The sequence below is a fragment of the Pseudopodoces humilis genome, chromosome 17 (genome assembly GCF_049639895.1).
Source record: "Pseudopodoces humilis isolate 2021_Gansu_Grassland_sample_001 chromosome 17, ASM4963989v1, whole genome shotgun sequence".
In the NCBI taxonomy this organism is placed as follows: domain Eukaryota; kingdom Metazoa; phylum Chordata; class Aves; order Passeriformes; family Paridae; genus Pseudopodoces; species Pseudopodoces humilis.
In genome coordinates, this window is record NC_142216.1 from 15,559,506 (window position 1) to 15,575,982 (window position 16,477).

The 16,477-nt window shown below is 44.6% G+C and overlaps 1 protein-coding gene across 9 annotated transcripts in view; it reads left to right on the top strand.

Annotated features, from left to right (window-relative positions):
* The window catches only part of ANKHD1 (ankyrin repeat and KH domain containing 1), a 99,770-nt gene that overhangs the window by 76,864 nt on the left and 6,429 nt on the right, over nt 1–16,477 (top strand). For 2 of the 9 annotated variants that reach the window (XM_088063411.1, XM_088063408.1), the window contains exons 23-33: nt 947–1,042; nt 1,329–1,445; nt 2,422–2,596; nt 2,909–3,362; nt 3,793–3,870; nt 4,610–4,756; nt 6,183–6,293; nt 7,750–7,899; nt 8,203–9,818; nt 14,627–14,806; nt 15,915–16,169. In XM_088063411.1, coding sequence (XP_087919537.1) covers nt 947–1,042; nt 1,329–1,445; nt 2,422–2,596; nt 2,909–3,362; nt 3,793–3,870; nt 4,610–4,756; nt 6,183–6,293; nt 7,750–7,899; nt 8,203–9,818; nt 14,627–14,806; nt 15,915–16,169 — 3,379 coding nt within the window. The remainder of the gene's footprint in view (nt 1–946; nt 1,043–1,328; nt 1,446–2,421; nt 2,597–2,908; nt 3,363–3,792; nt 3,871–4,609; nt 4,757–6,182; nt 6,294–7,749; nt 7,900–8,202; nt 9,819–14,626; nt 14,807–15,914; nt 16,170–16,477) is intronic. The other 7 variants (XM_088063407.1, XM_088063410.1, XM_014253115.2 and 4 more) reach the window with 6 other exon arrangements.

The window sequence follows — 16,477 nt, forward strand, 5'->3', positions numbered from 1 at the left end:
TCACGAGGATCCGGTTTTTGAGAGCTGAAAAACTTTGCTCCATAAATTATGTTAACTTTATAATTTCCAGCTGTACACTGTGCAAAAACTGAACATTTGAGATTTCCATATTTCTGCAGTCTGTACTGCTTGTTTCAGTCCTGCTTTGGAGATGAGCACAATACCAGTCTGCAATAAGCTGTCCTGATTCCTTTGTGCTTCTCCTGTTCCTAATGTCTTGTGATGGGACACTGTAGTCAGCTCTTCTGTCACCCACTGCCTTTTCTTCTTGGCAGGAAGAACATTGCTTTGGGGTGGTTCCATCACTTGTGGTGTTGGGTGCAAGGAGCATAACTATCACAGAGGAATTTATTAACCAAAGCTGCTTTGCCTTTAACAAAATAGGAAATAAGTGTGCAGCTTTTTTGACAAACAAAAGGGGCTGAGCTTTCCCCTGTTTTGACACTGCCTTGCTTTCACATCACTTCAGAAGCAACAGTTGGGTGCTTTGTTTGGTTGCACAGCATACCCAGGGGTAGAGGAATGTACTTGCCAGGATAACATTGAGGTGGCTTCGTTTCCTGATCTGACTTAACCTGTAATTGAACAGTCTTAAGTCAGCTCCATGGGATGAGTGGCAGGAGAGTGGATTGGGTGATAAATGGTGTCTAAAGAGGGTTGTCTTGTTTTTTGGTTGTTATGAGATATAACCATGAAGATCTTCCTCTGGTCCTTGTACCTTAAAATAAAAAATAACTTGTGGAAGAGCTTGTCTTTGCCACCTTGAAGCAAAACAGTGGCTGTGCTGTCAGCACTGAGCAAGCAGGAATTGCCCCTCATCACAAACAGCAACTTAGCAGAAATGTTCTTGCTTATTTTCAGTGTTTGCATTGATACCAAACTTGTATTTTGATGATGAATGTTGACGATTGTATACAAGAGATTGGAATTTTCTTTGGTGTTCTAGGGGCATGTGAAAGTAGTTCAGTTCCTGGTGAAAGAAGTTAACCAGTTTCCTTCAGACATTGAGTGCATGCGCTACATAGCGACCATCACAGACAAGGTGAGTTGGACTTGGGGAGAAGACCCTGGCCTGAATTTCCAGCAAAAATATCCATGGGTAATTCAAAAACTGAATGTACATGTTTGCTCACATACATCTGATCTGGGGATTTGTGCATGTCTCATTTTTAATACAGCACTTTAAAAGTAAATCAGCATTAGATCCTATTGTGTGAAATAGTTTGTATGTTTATGAATACAGAGGAGTTAATCTCATGTTTGTAGAGCAAGTCTCACTCCTCAGCTGTTGTTTATTACAGTTGAAGTAAGACAAGTTTGCATTTCAGGACCTGTTGAAAAAGTGTCACCAGTGTGTGGAGACAATTGTGAAAGCTAAAGACCAGCAGGCTGCAGAAGCCAATAAAAATGCAACTATACTGCTGAAGGAGCTAGACCTGGAAAAAGTGAGTAGATAATTGTTGTTGTGTAACAGTGTTTGAACTGTGTGAATCTCTAGGCTGCATTTCTCTTGGTGCTTCTTGGGGCATGCTCTTCATGCTCTGACTGTGTCTGTGTTCCTTCCCCTAATGTATCATACAAGTGAGGCACATACTGAGGGTGGCAAATTAGAACTGACTTCTGCTTCAGCCACTCCTCTGTCCTTTTTAGGAAAGCTTGGACTTACCAATAGTTCCTTAGGCAGTTAACTCTGGGCTCACCTCAGCACAGAGGACATGTGAGTAAGGGAGGTCTCCAGGTCTCATGGTGTGTTTCTCTGGGTGTAAATCATAGTCCATAAGCATTTTTTTGACTTCTGCTCGGGGGATTTGAGCAGCTAGTGGAGAAAATCCCCTTCTCCTTTTGCTGAGAATACTGTAAATTGTTTTAGAGTAACATATTCCTGAGTGAGCTCTCTTAATGGAGGTTTTTACAGTTTTTGACAAGTTCCACATTAGTTTATTAAGTTTTCCAGGTTGAGGACTTGTTAAACACACATCAGTTGCTGTCCACAAACAGTGCAGCAGATGACTGATTCCATATATTAAAAGAAAAAAACTGGTTAAAATTAGAGCCATTGAGTACTGGCCTTTGAATCAAAGATGTGAACATCACACCAAAAATATCACTGACCTTATTAAATGTTTGAGAAAGGATTGAGAGGATGAGAGATTTTTCTGGTCTTCCAGTAAAGCTATATTTTTTTAATACTTCTGTTTTGGTTATTACTTTGTTATCATTCCTTAGAAGTTTTGGGACCAGCTAGTCCTGTTGTTGCATAAGGTCTGTCCAATTTCTGTGTAATGATTCAGTGTGTGCCAAAGCCATTCTAGTTCATTGTGCTCTCTCCTTTCTCTTCCCCCCCAGATTTCTAGGAAAGATCTGAATTATAATTTAGTCTATGTGAAAATGTTTAAATATGGATTCTTTTCTCCTACACAGTCAAGAGAGGAGAGCAGAAAACAAGCTCTTGCAGCCAAAAGGGAGAAAAGAAAGGAAAAGCGAAAGAAGAAGAAAGAGGAACAAAAAAGAAAACAAGAAGAAGATGAAGAAAACAAGCCTAAGGAAACTTTGGAACTGCAAGAAGATGACGATGAAGAAGAAAATGATGATGAAGGTAAAGAACAGGTGTTTCTATGAACTATGTAGTTGTGGGGGTGCCACCTTGTAACCATCAAGGAAAAGGAATTTGAAATCTGGTCTCTCATACTTGACAGTGTTGCATGGCTGCTGCCTGGTAAAACTCCTTTGCTCATTTTTTTTCACCCCCTCCTTTGTTCATAAAAGTCTTTCTCTCTTGGAGGATTTACAGCTGAATTTGGTGCTAGTCTGACAGCTCAGCAAGGAACCAGCTGTAGCGTATTCAGTGAAGGGCACTGATTTCTCTATTTTGTGGGTTCTGATTGTATATAAACGGCTTTTCTTTCAGTGGAGCAAGAAGTTCCTATAGAGCCTCCAAGTGCAACTACTACAACTACAATTGGAATTTCTGCAACTTCAACTACCTTCACAAATGCCTTTGGGAAGAAGAGAGCTAATGTGGTGACTACCCCCAGCACAAATAGAAAAAATAAGAAAAATAAAACAAAAGAGACTCCTCAGAATATGCAGATAATTTTGCCAGATCAGCATATATCTCTAGCACAGCAAAAAGCAGATAAAAATAAAATAAATGGAGAGCCAAGAGGTGGTGGTGCGAGTGGGAACAGCGATTCAGATAACTTGGATAGCACAGATTGCAATAGTGAAAGCAGCAGTGGAGGGAAGAGCCAAGAGCTGAACTTCACAATGGATACAAACTCCTCGGAGCGGCGCTACGCCTCACTGCTCATCCCCTCTCAGGAAGAAAAAAACAGCACCTCGGCTTCCAAAACACCAACAAGGTGACACTGCTCTGTTCCTTCCTGTTGTTTCAAAAGGTTCCATCTATGCCAGTGTCAATTTTCTGTAGCTTAAGCTCTACGTCAACTGTGTGTTCCCAGAGCCCAGAGAGACTGAGGCTGCTTTATTTGCATAGCTGTGTTAAGTTTGTTGAACACAACCTCTTTGAAATCTTACAAGAATAAGATTTTTTGGGATTGTTGGCTAGTTTTTAATACTACTTGGGCAAAATGGCCTTTTCTCTCTGCACTTTTTAAGCATCCATGTTGTGTTGTCGGCTTCATTAGAATAGATCTTAAAGTTAATGTGCTGGGAATTAACTAAGGAAGTGCCAGCTTTACTTATCATCCAAGTAGAGAAGCGGTTTTGTTACTTTTTGATTGTTTTATGGTTTCAGCATTAACTCTTTTGACTTGCAATCTTTCTTTTAAGGAGGGAAGAAGTTGATGACTCTGAGCATTTCACCTGCCAGGTTGATGGCCAGTTTGATATAACCTTGTCGAGCCAGAGGTGAGAATCAGAAGAACTCAGGGAACATGCAGGGGCCACATGAATTGTTCAAAAGATCATTCAGTTGCCTGGGAATGTGCTGATAACTTTTACACCACCACTTTCTGAAGAGGTCATTGGTCTGAATCAGAAAGCTTAGATCTCATGTGGGTCTGTAGTCTTTGTTTGCTTTTACATCTCAGTCACACAAGTCTGATCCCCCATAGTTTTGTTTTCTCTTTCCATTTTCTGCACTAAGGGGAAGGAAGAGGGAAGGGAGGTTGATCTGCAGGACACTGGGCTGACAAAGAGGTCACCTTCAATAAGAACACAGACATTGGGGCATCAAGAAGGGCAGTGAGACAGCTGTTGTGAGTCTGATTGAGATGCTTGTCTGGGAGTGGAAAGAGAGGATATTTTTCTTATTTTTCCCCAGATTCAAGTTAGATGCAGAATAAGTGGATTCATCAACCTTTCTGGTTAGAGGGTGTGTGTTTTGGGCTCCCATTAGGAGTGTTAAAAATTGGGATTTGTCTCTGTTCTTCGAACAAATTGTTTCTGCCTTGGACCTTTCATCCAAGGTTTGCTACAAGAGCCTCGGGGTCCTGTGCAGTTCAAGCTAAATGCATCCTTCTGGCTCCTTGTTAAAGGTGGTTCTTCTGGAAACAGTTTGTGCTACTAGTTTTAAGCTGCAGGAATGTAAACTGTATGCTGTCATATTTTATTCTGCAACTTGTAATCAGCACATTTCTTTTCCCAGACTTGATGGTGAAGGTCATTCGAATTCTTTGTCGACTACTTATAAGGCTGTTTCCCTGCCTCTGACCTCTCCAAACGTAAAGCTGAATCTGACCAGTCCAAAAAGAGGCCAGAAAAGAGAAGAAGGCTGGAAAGAAGTGGTTAGAAGGTAAATACTTTCATACTATGTTTTAAAACTGTCTGTGAGCTTTTTAGCTTGTATATTATGCTCAAATACAGAATGTGCAGCAAGATTATATAACTAAAGAATTAATTTACAGGAGAATCTATCCCACTTTCTCTTGCAGTGCTGGGAAAACCAGCTGCAGCCTTAATTTGTAGTAACTTCTTGCTAACTTAATGTAAACATGACATAAACACTGTATTTGGTATGAGAAAATAAAGAAGAGCTGTGACTTCAGTGGAGTAAAGGATGTGGGGACAAGATAAATGGAGAAGGGAGCAGAGGGCAGTGAAAAGCCCTACAGCAGATGATTGCCCATGAACTAAAGGCATGATGGATGTGAGTAGAGGAGAGGCAAATGATCCCTTCAAGGCCAAAATTCATTGTACTTTGGGCAGTGACCTTGATCACTGATTCAGTGGAAAATTGTGTCACCCTAAAGTGAGTGCTTAGAGGTACAGTGAGATTTAGACATCTACTGTAAAGCAATCTTTTCCTTTGAAAATGTACTGGGTTTTACTGTATGGCCATTAACAACCCAGTATCTCTTCTGTAACCTTTATGTTGTCTACTGCTTGGAACTAGAATGATCATCTATCTGGCTTTGATTTTTGTTGTTCTCTTCATCACAAAAGAATACGGCACGAACTTACCAGTGTCAGATGCTTTGGGTGCACTTGGGAAACCCTCCTGCTTTTGTGTTCTGCAGTGGCAATGACTAGATGTGCTAATTTTGGAGAATTTTAGGCTATGTGCAAAGAACATAATTGTACAGAGGGCTTAGTGCATTTGGATTAGTGGAAGCCACAGAGTGTTCTTAATAAAGGTTAAAAAAGCAGTTTAAGATGAAAATTTATGTGTTTGAATTCTTAGAGTTGTTTTGGTCTCTGCCTTTTGATGTGGTCACCAAAGAGGCTCTCCAAGTGACATGGCCTTGCTGGGTGTGTGGTGGCAGCCTGGCCCCCCCTTGGGGAGTGATGCAGGCAGGAACCTCTCAGACCCACTGACCCCTCTGGTCTGGGGCTGCTCCTGCTCTTCTGGGGCTTTTGAGTCTCTTTGGCTCAGCCCAAAAGTTCACATGGGTGTTGTCTGCTCTTGTGTTGGCCTTAGCAGTGTTCTAGACATGCATCCAGAACCTGCCCTATCCTCTTTCCTGAGGAATACCGTGAGGAACGTTCCATTCAGTGTTCTGCACTGGTGTTTGCTGTGCCCTGACTGATGGAAGCATGTCCTGCCAAAGAGCGTTGTTGGTGACCCTAGATGTGTGGGTGCAGTGCCCGGGATCTCCCTCTGCTAAAATCTCTCCTGATCTCAACAAGAATTCTTCTTCCCTCTCCCTGTGAGTTGATCCCCAGCTAGAAGGGATGTCTATCAAAGTAACCAATGCAAACATCCCTTCTGCCCCTGACAGGCAAGTGGGCAGAGTTTTGAAAGACCCTCCCCCCAGCAACACTCTGCAGCCAACACCAATTGAGCAATTTCAGCTGCAGAGAGGAGGGCGCTGCTGTTCTGGAGCAAAAAGGTACTTTTTGGGACACTTCTCTAGGTCAAAACCATCAGCTTTGGGTGGGAGGAAGGGAAATGGCTGTGGATAATGGATGAGAGGGGACTGGGGTGGGTTCTCCTGGAAGAGAAATGCTTTCTTGAGTGGTTGCCAGAGGTCCCCAGTGGGCTGGGGTGGAAGCAGACCAAGGTGCAGTCAGGAGCCCTGTGAGCAATACAGGTGTTCTTGAAACTTAGGTGATGATGGAGCTCTCGTTTGGGGAGGGAGTAACTGTGATGTCTGTCTTGAGAGGGGAGCTGTGGAAGTGGAGGTGGTGAAAAAACCCCAAAGCATGAAACAGGCTTGGGATAGAGCTGGGTGCATGCACTGGGGGTTCTGGGGATGGGAAGGGTTGTAGTGTGCTGTCCTGGCAGGGATGGGGAAAAGAAGAAACACCTTGGCCACATGAGGTGTTGCTTTAGAACATTTTCATGTGTTTAGATGTTTAAAATTAAACAGGTTTCCTTTAAGTCCTGTTAAGTGACAAACAATTCTCTGAGAATCAAGTTACAAGTTTCCAAGACTGGAATAGCTAGGTGAAGCTGGCAGCCTTTCCACAGGGTGGTGGGGACCTGTGACTGCTGTGATTGCTGAAACCCCTTTGAATCCCCTCTAATTGTTCAGCATCAAGCCAGTGCACATCAGTAGCAAGGCTGAAAGCAGCTTAGGGGTGAAAGAGGTCCAACCCACCCTAAAGTCTGTGGACAGTGGTGGCCCAGGGACTTCAGCTGAGGTCTGTGTGCAAGCAGGGCTTGTGTTCAGAACTTCCCGTGTGCTTGCTCTGACCCACCAGTACCATGTGAATCAGGAAAACCCTGAACTGACTTGGTGACAGCATTGTGGCCTGACAGTGAGCCTGCAAGTCCTAAATCACAGCACTGCACACCTTCAGCTGCTTTCACCCACCACTGTTTATTGGTGACACTGCACTTCCAGATCTTGAGGTCTGAAAGAGGTGGATACTAAAAGGCTGTGGATGCAGGTGGTATTACAGAGCTCATCACTGGAAAAACCCTGGAAAGCTGCTTTCTCCTTGCTATAAACAATCAAAATAGTTAAGCCATGGGCTTTTGTATTTGAAGCAGTGCTGCTTGTGTAAATTCAGGTTGATAAGCTAAGGATTTGTCTCACTTTGGAGAGGTGCCCAAGATAAGATAAAATCCAGAAGGGTTTCTGAAATAATGTGAGGCTTATGTATCTGTGTTACAATAATGGGGGAATAAATTCTACTGGAGAATCCTTGTCAGGTACTGAGGATGACGAGTAATTTGAGTGGGGGACTTCGAGAGAGGCTCCAAAGGGTGAAGAAAGGATCAGCAGAAAACAACTTTCTGCCCTTAAGAGTATTACTTCAGCCATTGTTAGACAGCAGAGGGATTTTTTCTGTCTTTGAAGTCTGAATGCATTTCACAGATTTCTGATCTTTGTGATATAGGTCAAAGAAATTATCAGTCCCAGCTTCTGTCGTATCTAGAATAATGGGAAGAGGTGGGTGCAACATCACAGCAATTCAAGATGTCACTGGTGCCCACATTGATGTGGATAAGCAAAAAGATAAGAATGGAGAGAGAATGATCACTATAAGGTACAGTATCTCAAAATGAAAGTCTTGAGTTAGTCCACAGTGTCATTTACTGAAAAGTGTGTTTGCTTTCTAAGGCAGGATCTATTTAGCTTCTTTGTTCTAGAATAGAACATACATTCCTGCTGCTAAGATATGCTGACAGTAGACTTCAGAGATAATCCTTAAGACACACAGAAGTCAAGAAATAATTTACTGCAGTAAACTTACAATAGACTTAGAGATCAGTGTATGATTGAAGCTATGGAACATTGCGCAAAGTGAGATTTCCTTTGCAAAAGATAAATCTGTTTGTGTTTAATCTAGGGGTGGTACAGAGTCCACGCGATACGCAGTGCAACTCATCAATGCCCTTATTCAAGATCCTGCCAAGGAACTGGAAGACTTGATTCCTAAAACTCATATAAGAACACCTGCTTCGAGTACCAAATCAATCCACACAAACTTTTCATCTGGAGTCAGCACTGCGACTGCTTCCAACAAGAACTCCTTTCCTCTCGGAGCGCCGCCCCTGGTCACGTCGCAGTCATCAACACTATCTACTTTCCAGCCTCCTAACAAATTGAACAAGAATGTCCCAGCAAACGTGCGCTCATCTTTTCCGGTGTCTCTTCCTCTCGCTTATTCTCACCCTCATTTTGCCTTGCTGGCTGCCCAAACTATGCAACAGATCCGGCACCCTCGCTTACCTATGGCCCAGTTTGGAGGAACCTTTTCACCTTCACCGAACACTTGGGGACCATTCCCAGTGAGACCAGTTAACCCTGGCAGCACGAACAGCTCTCCAAAGCATAATAGCTCGAGCCGTGTAGGTAGCCAGAATGGAAACGTTCTGCAGACGGAGTCTCCTGGCTTGGCTACGTCCAGTTGTCCCGTTACCGCCTCGTCTGTAGCTGCTTCCACCCAGCCTCTGGGTGTGACCAGTAACCGGACTCCCTCCTCGGTCAGGAAGCAGCTCTTCGCCTGCGTCCCCAAGACGAGCGCTGCAGCAACAGCCATCTCAACTGTGACGAGCACCTGTAGCACTCTGCCCTCAGCTTCCTCTGCCCCCCCAAACAACGGGCAAGTGCCCACGGCGTTTCTGCCATCTACTGCTCCGCAAGCGCAGCATTCTGCCCTGAAAGCAGACTCGTTCTCGGCTGGCTCCGCCCCCAAGGAGAAGGTGGCGACCCCCGAGCAGCCTCCCACAAGCGCGTGCCCACCAGCTTCAGCCGCGAGCAGTTGCAGTGTGTCAGCCAGCAGCAGCTCAGGGGGCACCGAAACACGCCCGGCGAGCAGCCCTGCACCGCTCAGCGGCGCCCAAGATGAGATACTGCCAACCAGCATGTCTGAGATCAGCCCTTCCATGTCGATGCCTTTTTCATCCAGCTCAGAATCTGCTCCTTTAAGCTTAGCGTCGCCCAGGTCAGTTGTTGCAGATAATCAGGACAACAGTAACTTACCTCAAGTAGCTGTACCAGCACCTCGAGTTACTCACAGGATGCAGTCCAGAGGTTCTTTCTATTCAGTGGTACCAAATGCAAACCTCCATCAAGATCCTCAGTCTATTTTTGTTACGAATCAAGTTCCTTTAACACCTTCTCAAGGTCCACCTGCTGCAGTGCAGCTTTCGTCAGCCATGAACGTTATGAACGGTTCTCAGATGCACATTAACCCAGCAAACAAATCATTGCCTCCTGCCTTTGGGCCAGCAACGCTCTTCAATCACTTTAGTAGTCTTTTTGATAGCAACCAGGTGCCAGCTAACCAAGCATGGGGAGACTGTCCACTCTCTACCCGAGCAGCAGCTGACCCATCTTTCACTGTTCAGTCTACCTTTCTGAATAACTCTGTGCTAGGACATGTGGAAAACGTCCATCCCGACAACTCCAAGGCTCCTGGTTTCAGGCCACCTTCCCAACGGGTTTCAACTAGTCCTGTAGGTAAGTCATTAAGATCATGTTCTGGACAAAATTATTTCTTCAGCCATTGCACTTTGACCATCATACTGATGGAGGAGTAGTCTGCAAATGACTCATGGAGTTGGTGAATGCTCATGTAATGAGGATGGCCTCTTTTTTCTGAGTGCCCTTTAAAATGTTGATTTTTTTTTTTTTTTCAGCTCTTCTAGGCTGTTAGGTGTTGGGGAGATTGCAGATGTTGCATTGTTTGTCCTCTGTGTGAGACAGGAATGCTCCCACCTGCTTGTAGCATAGCATTGATTTTAGGTTTGGGGTTGGAATGGAGCACAGTGTGGGGTGACACCAAAGCTGAGGACTCCTGGAGGTTCCAGCTGCAGCAGTGACTGCATGTAGGTGCTCCATATTGTATGTGAGACTCCAGCTTGACTCAGTGAGAGTAAACTCTCTGTGCCTTTTGGCTCTTGATATGGCTCTAGGGTTTTAATAAGCTTGTTGGTGTGCTACTGCGTGGGGTGTTTTATTCAGAAGTTCAGTATAGCAGTACTTGCACATCTGGATTTGTTTGAAATGGGTTAAGAACACTGACATTGAGCTTCATGCCCTTGCTGTGCTCTACCTGCAGGATTTCTATCTTCTCAATGTTCAAACTATGTTGCAGACAACCAACTGCACCCATTTGGTTGGAAGGGACCCTCAAGAAATCTGTTCTGTGCCACCCCTTTGTCCTTGCTGTGGTGGCTGTGGGGTGCCCTGGAGCTGGGTGTCTGGAGAGCCTTGCTCTGGGGTTATCCTTCACACAGTGTGTGTTGGGTATTTGGACTAAAGCTTCAGGACTTGAATGCTGGGCTGGGACAAATTGAGGTAGTTTGACTTTCAGATTAAAGGAGAAGGGAGCATTTGGAAGATCTGATGGTAAGGAAAGATCTTCAGCATTCCCTTTCCTCTCAAATTGTCCTTGACAAATGTGCAAGACTTCTGCAAACCAGAACACTTCTCTCTGACTGGCTTTAACCACAAGAATGGGGTGTTTGCTATGCCTGCAGTTATCTCAAGTGTTAAATTTGGGCTGGATAATCCCTCTGCAGAGGGAGGGCACACCTAGAAAGAACTCTGTGCCACATCTAACCTCAGTGTAGCAAGCAGAACCACATGTGTAAGATACAGTAACTGGAAGAGCTTCCAGACCCCCAGCAGGCTCCACAACCACTTGACAGTGGCTCAGCTTTTCCTCTGCAGTGCTCTGAACTCTGGGGTTGGCTGTTGCTGAAATAATTCCTGGGAGAGGAAACTTAGGGCAAATGGGATGTGCTGATTTCCCTAACAGTTGCATCCTGCATGTGCAAACATGGGTGACTGAGACTTCCCACAGCAGCAAAGGATTTTGCTGTTCCCTTATGTTAAGATCATCTGTTTGTGATAGGGGAAAATTTATTGTATTTCTACTTTATATATCCTTTTATATATATCCTTATATATATATATATCCTTAAGTGACTGTAAGTATTTAAAAAACAGTGTAAATCTGTTTCTGCCCTTAGAAAAGTTAGGTAGATAGTCAAGGAAAGGTCACACAGTTGACTTTGGGGGAGATATGTGTGAAGTTCTCGACTGAAGCTCAAAAATATTTGGACAGAACACACTTTTCCTGAGTTAGGATTTGATTAGGATATTGCAAAGTGAAGAAACACTGCAAATAGGTAGTGTGTTGCTAAAATTGTGTCTGGCAGGAGGTGACTGATTAGTCAGGTCCTTAGTTGATTCATTTAATGTCATTTTACTTCATGCTACTTTTGATCACCTTTGTTTCAGAATCTAGATGTCCCAGGAATTAGGGGGGTTAAGGGAGCTTGAGGATGTTTGGAAGGTGTGATAGAAAGGAGTGAGTACAGTAGGCTGAGGACTTCTCTGTTGCCTTCCCTCAGAGCCAAGTATGGTCTGTGCACCTCTCATTCACCAGCTTGTCCCAGGGGAATTGACCTTGCCCTCAGCCTCCAAGGTTGGCAGAACTGAGGACTTCCATGGCTGTTTCCACAGGGCTTGGTGACATGTTCATGAGATTTTGAGGAGGGGGAGAAGGGCTGATTGCTGCTCATGCTCTGGCCAGCAGCAGCACAATGGACAGGGAGCAGCCAAGACCTGGCCTGGCAAATCCATATGGTCAGAGGGATTGGGAATGGCCTTGGAGCAGGTGGACACCCATCCTCTGATCTCAGCTGTGACTACACCTGAGGGAGCAGAGGTTTGCATTTTGTGCCTCTCTTGCACAGTTGGCCCATAGCAAATTTTTCCACAAATCAACATTTCTAAGGGAATCGCCTCTAAACTGATGGTGAAGATTTAATATAGTTTGGCTGTGCACAAAACCAGCTTTTTCTTAGCAAGTTCTCACCTCAGAGTGGAGTTTGGGTAGTCTGCTTTTCCTATTCATGGGTGAGCTCAGCTGCAGGTCGAGTTCTCTCTGATTCACCAGGTCCTTTGAGGCACAAATATCTCTGCAGATCTCACTGGCTGTGGATCCATTCTGGAACTGGCCTATTTGTCTCACATTTTTAGGTCTCTTGTCCTGGCAGTTTGCAGTTGAGGGCAGGCTTAGCCCAGCCATGAGAGGAGGCTGTGGAGAAGACCAAAAGAAATCTGCTTCTTACTTCTGTCCTCTGCATTTTAAGGAGATTGAGACCTTGGTTTTTAAAAGGGGTCACAAACTTGAAATATGCCAGCTTAGGAAGCAGCACATGAGTATGGAACTCCATGAATGGTTGGACTCTGTTTCACACAGACTGACCAAGTGTTTTGGCTCTTTCCCTAAAGGTGCAGGTAATATTGCACTAACCAGCATCTGCCTGGGGTCTTTGATAAACTGAATTTTGAGCAGAGTTTGTGTGAGATCAGTACACTCCTCTCAAAAGCTCAGTTATACATTCAGAGCACAATGAGGAGTTTGAGCCCAATTAAGTGCAGAGTGTGGTATTGCAGAAGATTTTAGTATTAGAAAACCTGATTTTGTTGGTAAGTACAAAAAAAAAGGAAGCTCATTCTTGCAGTCAGGGTTTGGTAAGTTACTGTTCATAATAGCCATTTTTAATATTGAGCAAAGTTTTTCATTCACTTTTATAAAAGACATGATAATGTTAAAAATTGTTCTTTGTGACCTGACTCCTGAATTTGTGCATCTCTGTGTGTCAGGCTCCCTTCAGCCCATGGAGCATATCCAGCAGTGCTGAAGTGGTCTTGACTGTCCAGACATTGCACTTTACAAGCTGTGTATCCAAAAGCTGTTTACTCATCAGCTACTCAGCCATCAGAAGACAGCTGGGCATTCCTGTCCTGCAGGAGAGCTGCTTTTGTCACGATCCCTGCCTTGTTCTCTGTCTGGGAACCCAGCAGCTCTGCTACCCTTCTGTCTGGGGCAGGTCTCGTGTGGTTTGCCAGGCAGCTGGCACTTTGTGTTTTGGTGCCTGGTGGAATTGGTCCCCACAGGGGCCTTTTGGCTGCCAGGTTTGTGCTGGAGTGTCCGGTCAGTGGCTCCACAGGAGATGCCCAGGGAGGGCTCTGGGCTGCAGGCCCTGCTGTGCCTGAGCTCCGTGCTGGAGCCAGGCTGCAACTCCAGACAAACTCAGCTCAACCACACTGCAGTCACAGGTGCTGGCATCCTCCTCAGAGCCATGGAGTTTGTGCTGTGACAAACCCAGGAAGACTGTCCTCCCGTGCTGGGGGTCCCTCAGCTGAGCACCCCATGTTCCAGCAGCAGGGGAATGTGTTGCTCCTTGGCTGTAAGGGAGACTTTTCTTTTTAACCTTTGGGCTAGTGAGAAAAATACCTCCTTCAACTCCAAGAAAACATTTCTGTCCATGTGAGCAGGTTGGATCTGGCACTTCTGGAAGGAGTAAATCAGGTTGACTTGGTTGATAATACTGGGGGACACAACCTGGAACTATCCAGGCACTGAGAGGTGCCCTTCTAGTTTCTGACCTAAGGTACTGCCTGGCAGCACTGCTGTTTGTGGTGGGGTGTGTGTAGATAAAACCTTCAACCTCACTCAGCAGCAACATAGGCTGGTCCTGGTTGTGGTCATTTTGAAACGTTTAAATGGTTTTGAAACTAATCTTGTTTATAATAGGCCCTTGAAACTAAACCCTAAACTCAGGTGCACATATGGCCATGCCCATTTCTGCTTTCAGGTAATAACGTGTGATAAGAGCTTTTATGACATTTTGGAAAAGTACTTAAAAGCTTTGGCTTATTTAAAAAAAACTGTAATTCACCCTTGCCAGTAATTTTTGTGGGACTTCAAACTCTTTCTCCATCTCTCTCTTCCTCTCACACATCCCTGGAGGAAGCAGCCCCTTCCCCTGTGGTTCTTGTGCCACACCAGCCCTGTCTGTGGCCACAGCGTGCTCTGACTGATCTCTACATGAAGGTACCTGTGGGATGGCAAAGCCCATCCTACAGAGAACTGCTTCCCTGGTGCTGGATTCCCCTGGGACTTTCACAGAGCCCCAGATCCTGTTGGATTTGTGTGGCTTTTTTGTAAGCAAAGATCGTGGCCAGTCCCAGCTTTCCTGCTCTGCCCTCCCTGCTAAGATCATTTTCTTTCAATGACCAAAGGGATGGCTGTTTTTGTTAAAACTTGAGGCCAAACCAGAGAGCCTCCAGAAATGCCTCTGTGGTTTCTAAGGGAGAATCGTGCACCTGTAAAATGACCTTACCATGTGCAGATGCCCCCAAAAGGTGATGAGATGCTTTAATTATATTTGGAGCACTAGCTTTCTCTGGTGCTTTGAAGCAGGTTCCCAAAGAGAGATATTTAATCAAATTTATGTTTATTTCAGGCTTACCCTCTCTAGATCCATCCAACAGCTCTACAACTTCTTCTTCAGGTCCTTTGACAGGCTTTTCAGCAAACATACAAGGAGCACGGGTTTACCTTCAAGGGCCAGCGCCTGTTGGGACTCCCAGCTTTAACAGACAGCATTTTTCACCACATCCTTGGACAAGCGCAACAAATTCATGTAGGAACTTCATGGGTCTGTCTTAGTTAACTATAAATTCATAGCTATTGTCTTTAGTAGATTTCTAACTTGAGGGGAACTTACCCAGTAATGCAAAAAATGCTTTCCAATTGCTTTTAGCAGCTGTGAGGATGGCGTGCAAATCCCAAGCTGTGCTATTTTGTGGGGTTTTTCCCATGCCACTTGTTCTGGTAGCATTACTAAAGGTGTATTTGGGCAAAAAAATGAGTCATTGTAGGCTCTTGAGAAGAGAGGGCATGAAGCTGTGGGGGAGTGGAGGTGATTATGCCAAGCTAAAGATTCCCCTCTAAGTAGTATGAGTGCAATATTAGATGTAAATGTCATGTTTGCCATAGTTTGAAGTTATACTTGCCTTTTTTTTTTTTCTTTCTTTTTTTTTTTTTTTTTTTTTTTAAATTGGGATCTGGAATTACACTTAAAATGTTTCAAAATCTCTAAGCATCATCCAAGGTAACAGTGGGTTTTCCTCCTAATGGAAAGAACATGGAAGTAGCTTTACAGAAAATATGGGGTTTTGATTCAGAATCTTAGCTGAAGAGGTTTTTCATGTCACTGCATGCAACTTCATTGCCACTCTGTGTTTAAGAACCAAAATGTTTAAATGAGTGCTCAAAGGAAGTTGGATTTCCCAAGGAGAGTCAGTGACGCTTCTGAAGTTGGCGGGACTTTATGCTCTTGGGTCACACCTGTGGCTTTGGGAAGCTGTCTGATTTCTCTTCTGCTGGAAGTGGTGGATACCAAAACCAGGCTGTTTAGATATTTATGGTATTTTGGCTGATGTTTTCACCTCTTCCTGAAACTCTTCCATGTTTCTTATTCTTTCTTGTAATTAATTTAGAAACACTGCTATGTCATGAGAATATCATGATTCTGATGGCTGAAAGCATTTGTGTTACAATGTTGATTTTAGAGTTAAAATAATTCCTAGACAGAATTTCTTTGAAAGACTTGAAGAATGCTTTGCCAAAAAGAAAAAACCTTTAAATCATTTTATCATTTGCTTTGAGATAATATTGGGGAAATAATTGGGATGGCATTTATGCTTGCTACTTTGTGTGTAATTAAGCAAGAGAAATACTCTTTTCAGCAGGTGAATCTCCTATTCCATCAGTTTCCTCAGGATCATCTTCACCCCTCTCAGCTGCTTCTGCACCTGCTAACTTGGGCCAGCCAAAAACGGGTAACGCCAACCAGGATCGGAAGGTGCCCCCTCCCATCGGGACAGAGAGGCTCGCCAGGATCCGGCAGGGAGGCTCCGTCACTCCCACGCCCTTGGGAACCAACTTCACTGCCCCCGTGGGCCACAGCGGCATCTGGTCCTTCGGGGTCAACAGCGTGTCTGGTGAGTCTCTGCTGCTGTGAGGAACCTGCTAGGGCCTCTCAGCAGGAATGTCTGGAAGGAGGGTTGGAGAGGAGGAGTAAAGCTCCACAGGCTGTACTCCTGGCTGGAACATCCTGAGGGGAGAGCTGCTGGCAGTGGTGGGAGGGCACAGGTCAGTGAAGTGTTAGCGTTCAGGAACACACATAATCACGGAATGATTATATGAAGGTGCTTTATTGAAGAGCTCTGGGTGTCAGGGGTACACAGACCCAAATCTGACCCGCCTTGGTTTGGAGCTGAACATGTTTTATACTCTATCGTTATGTAAC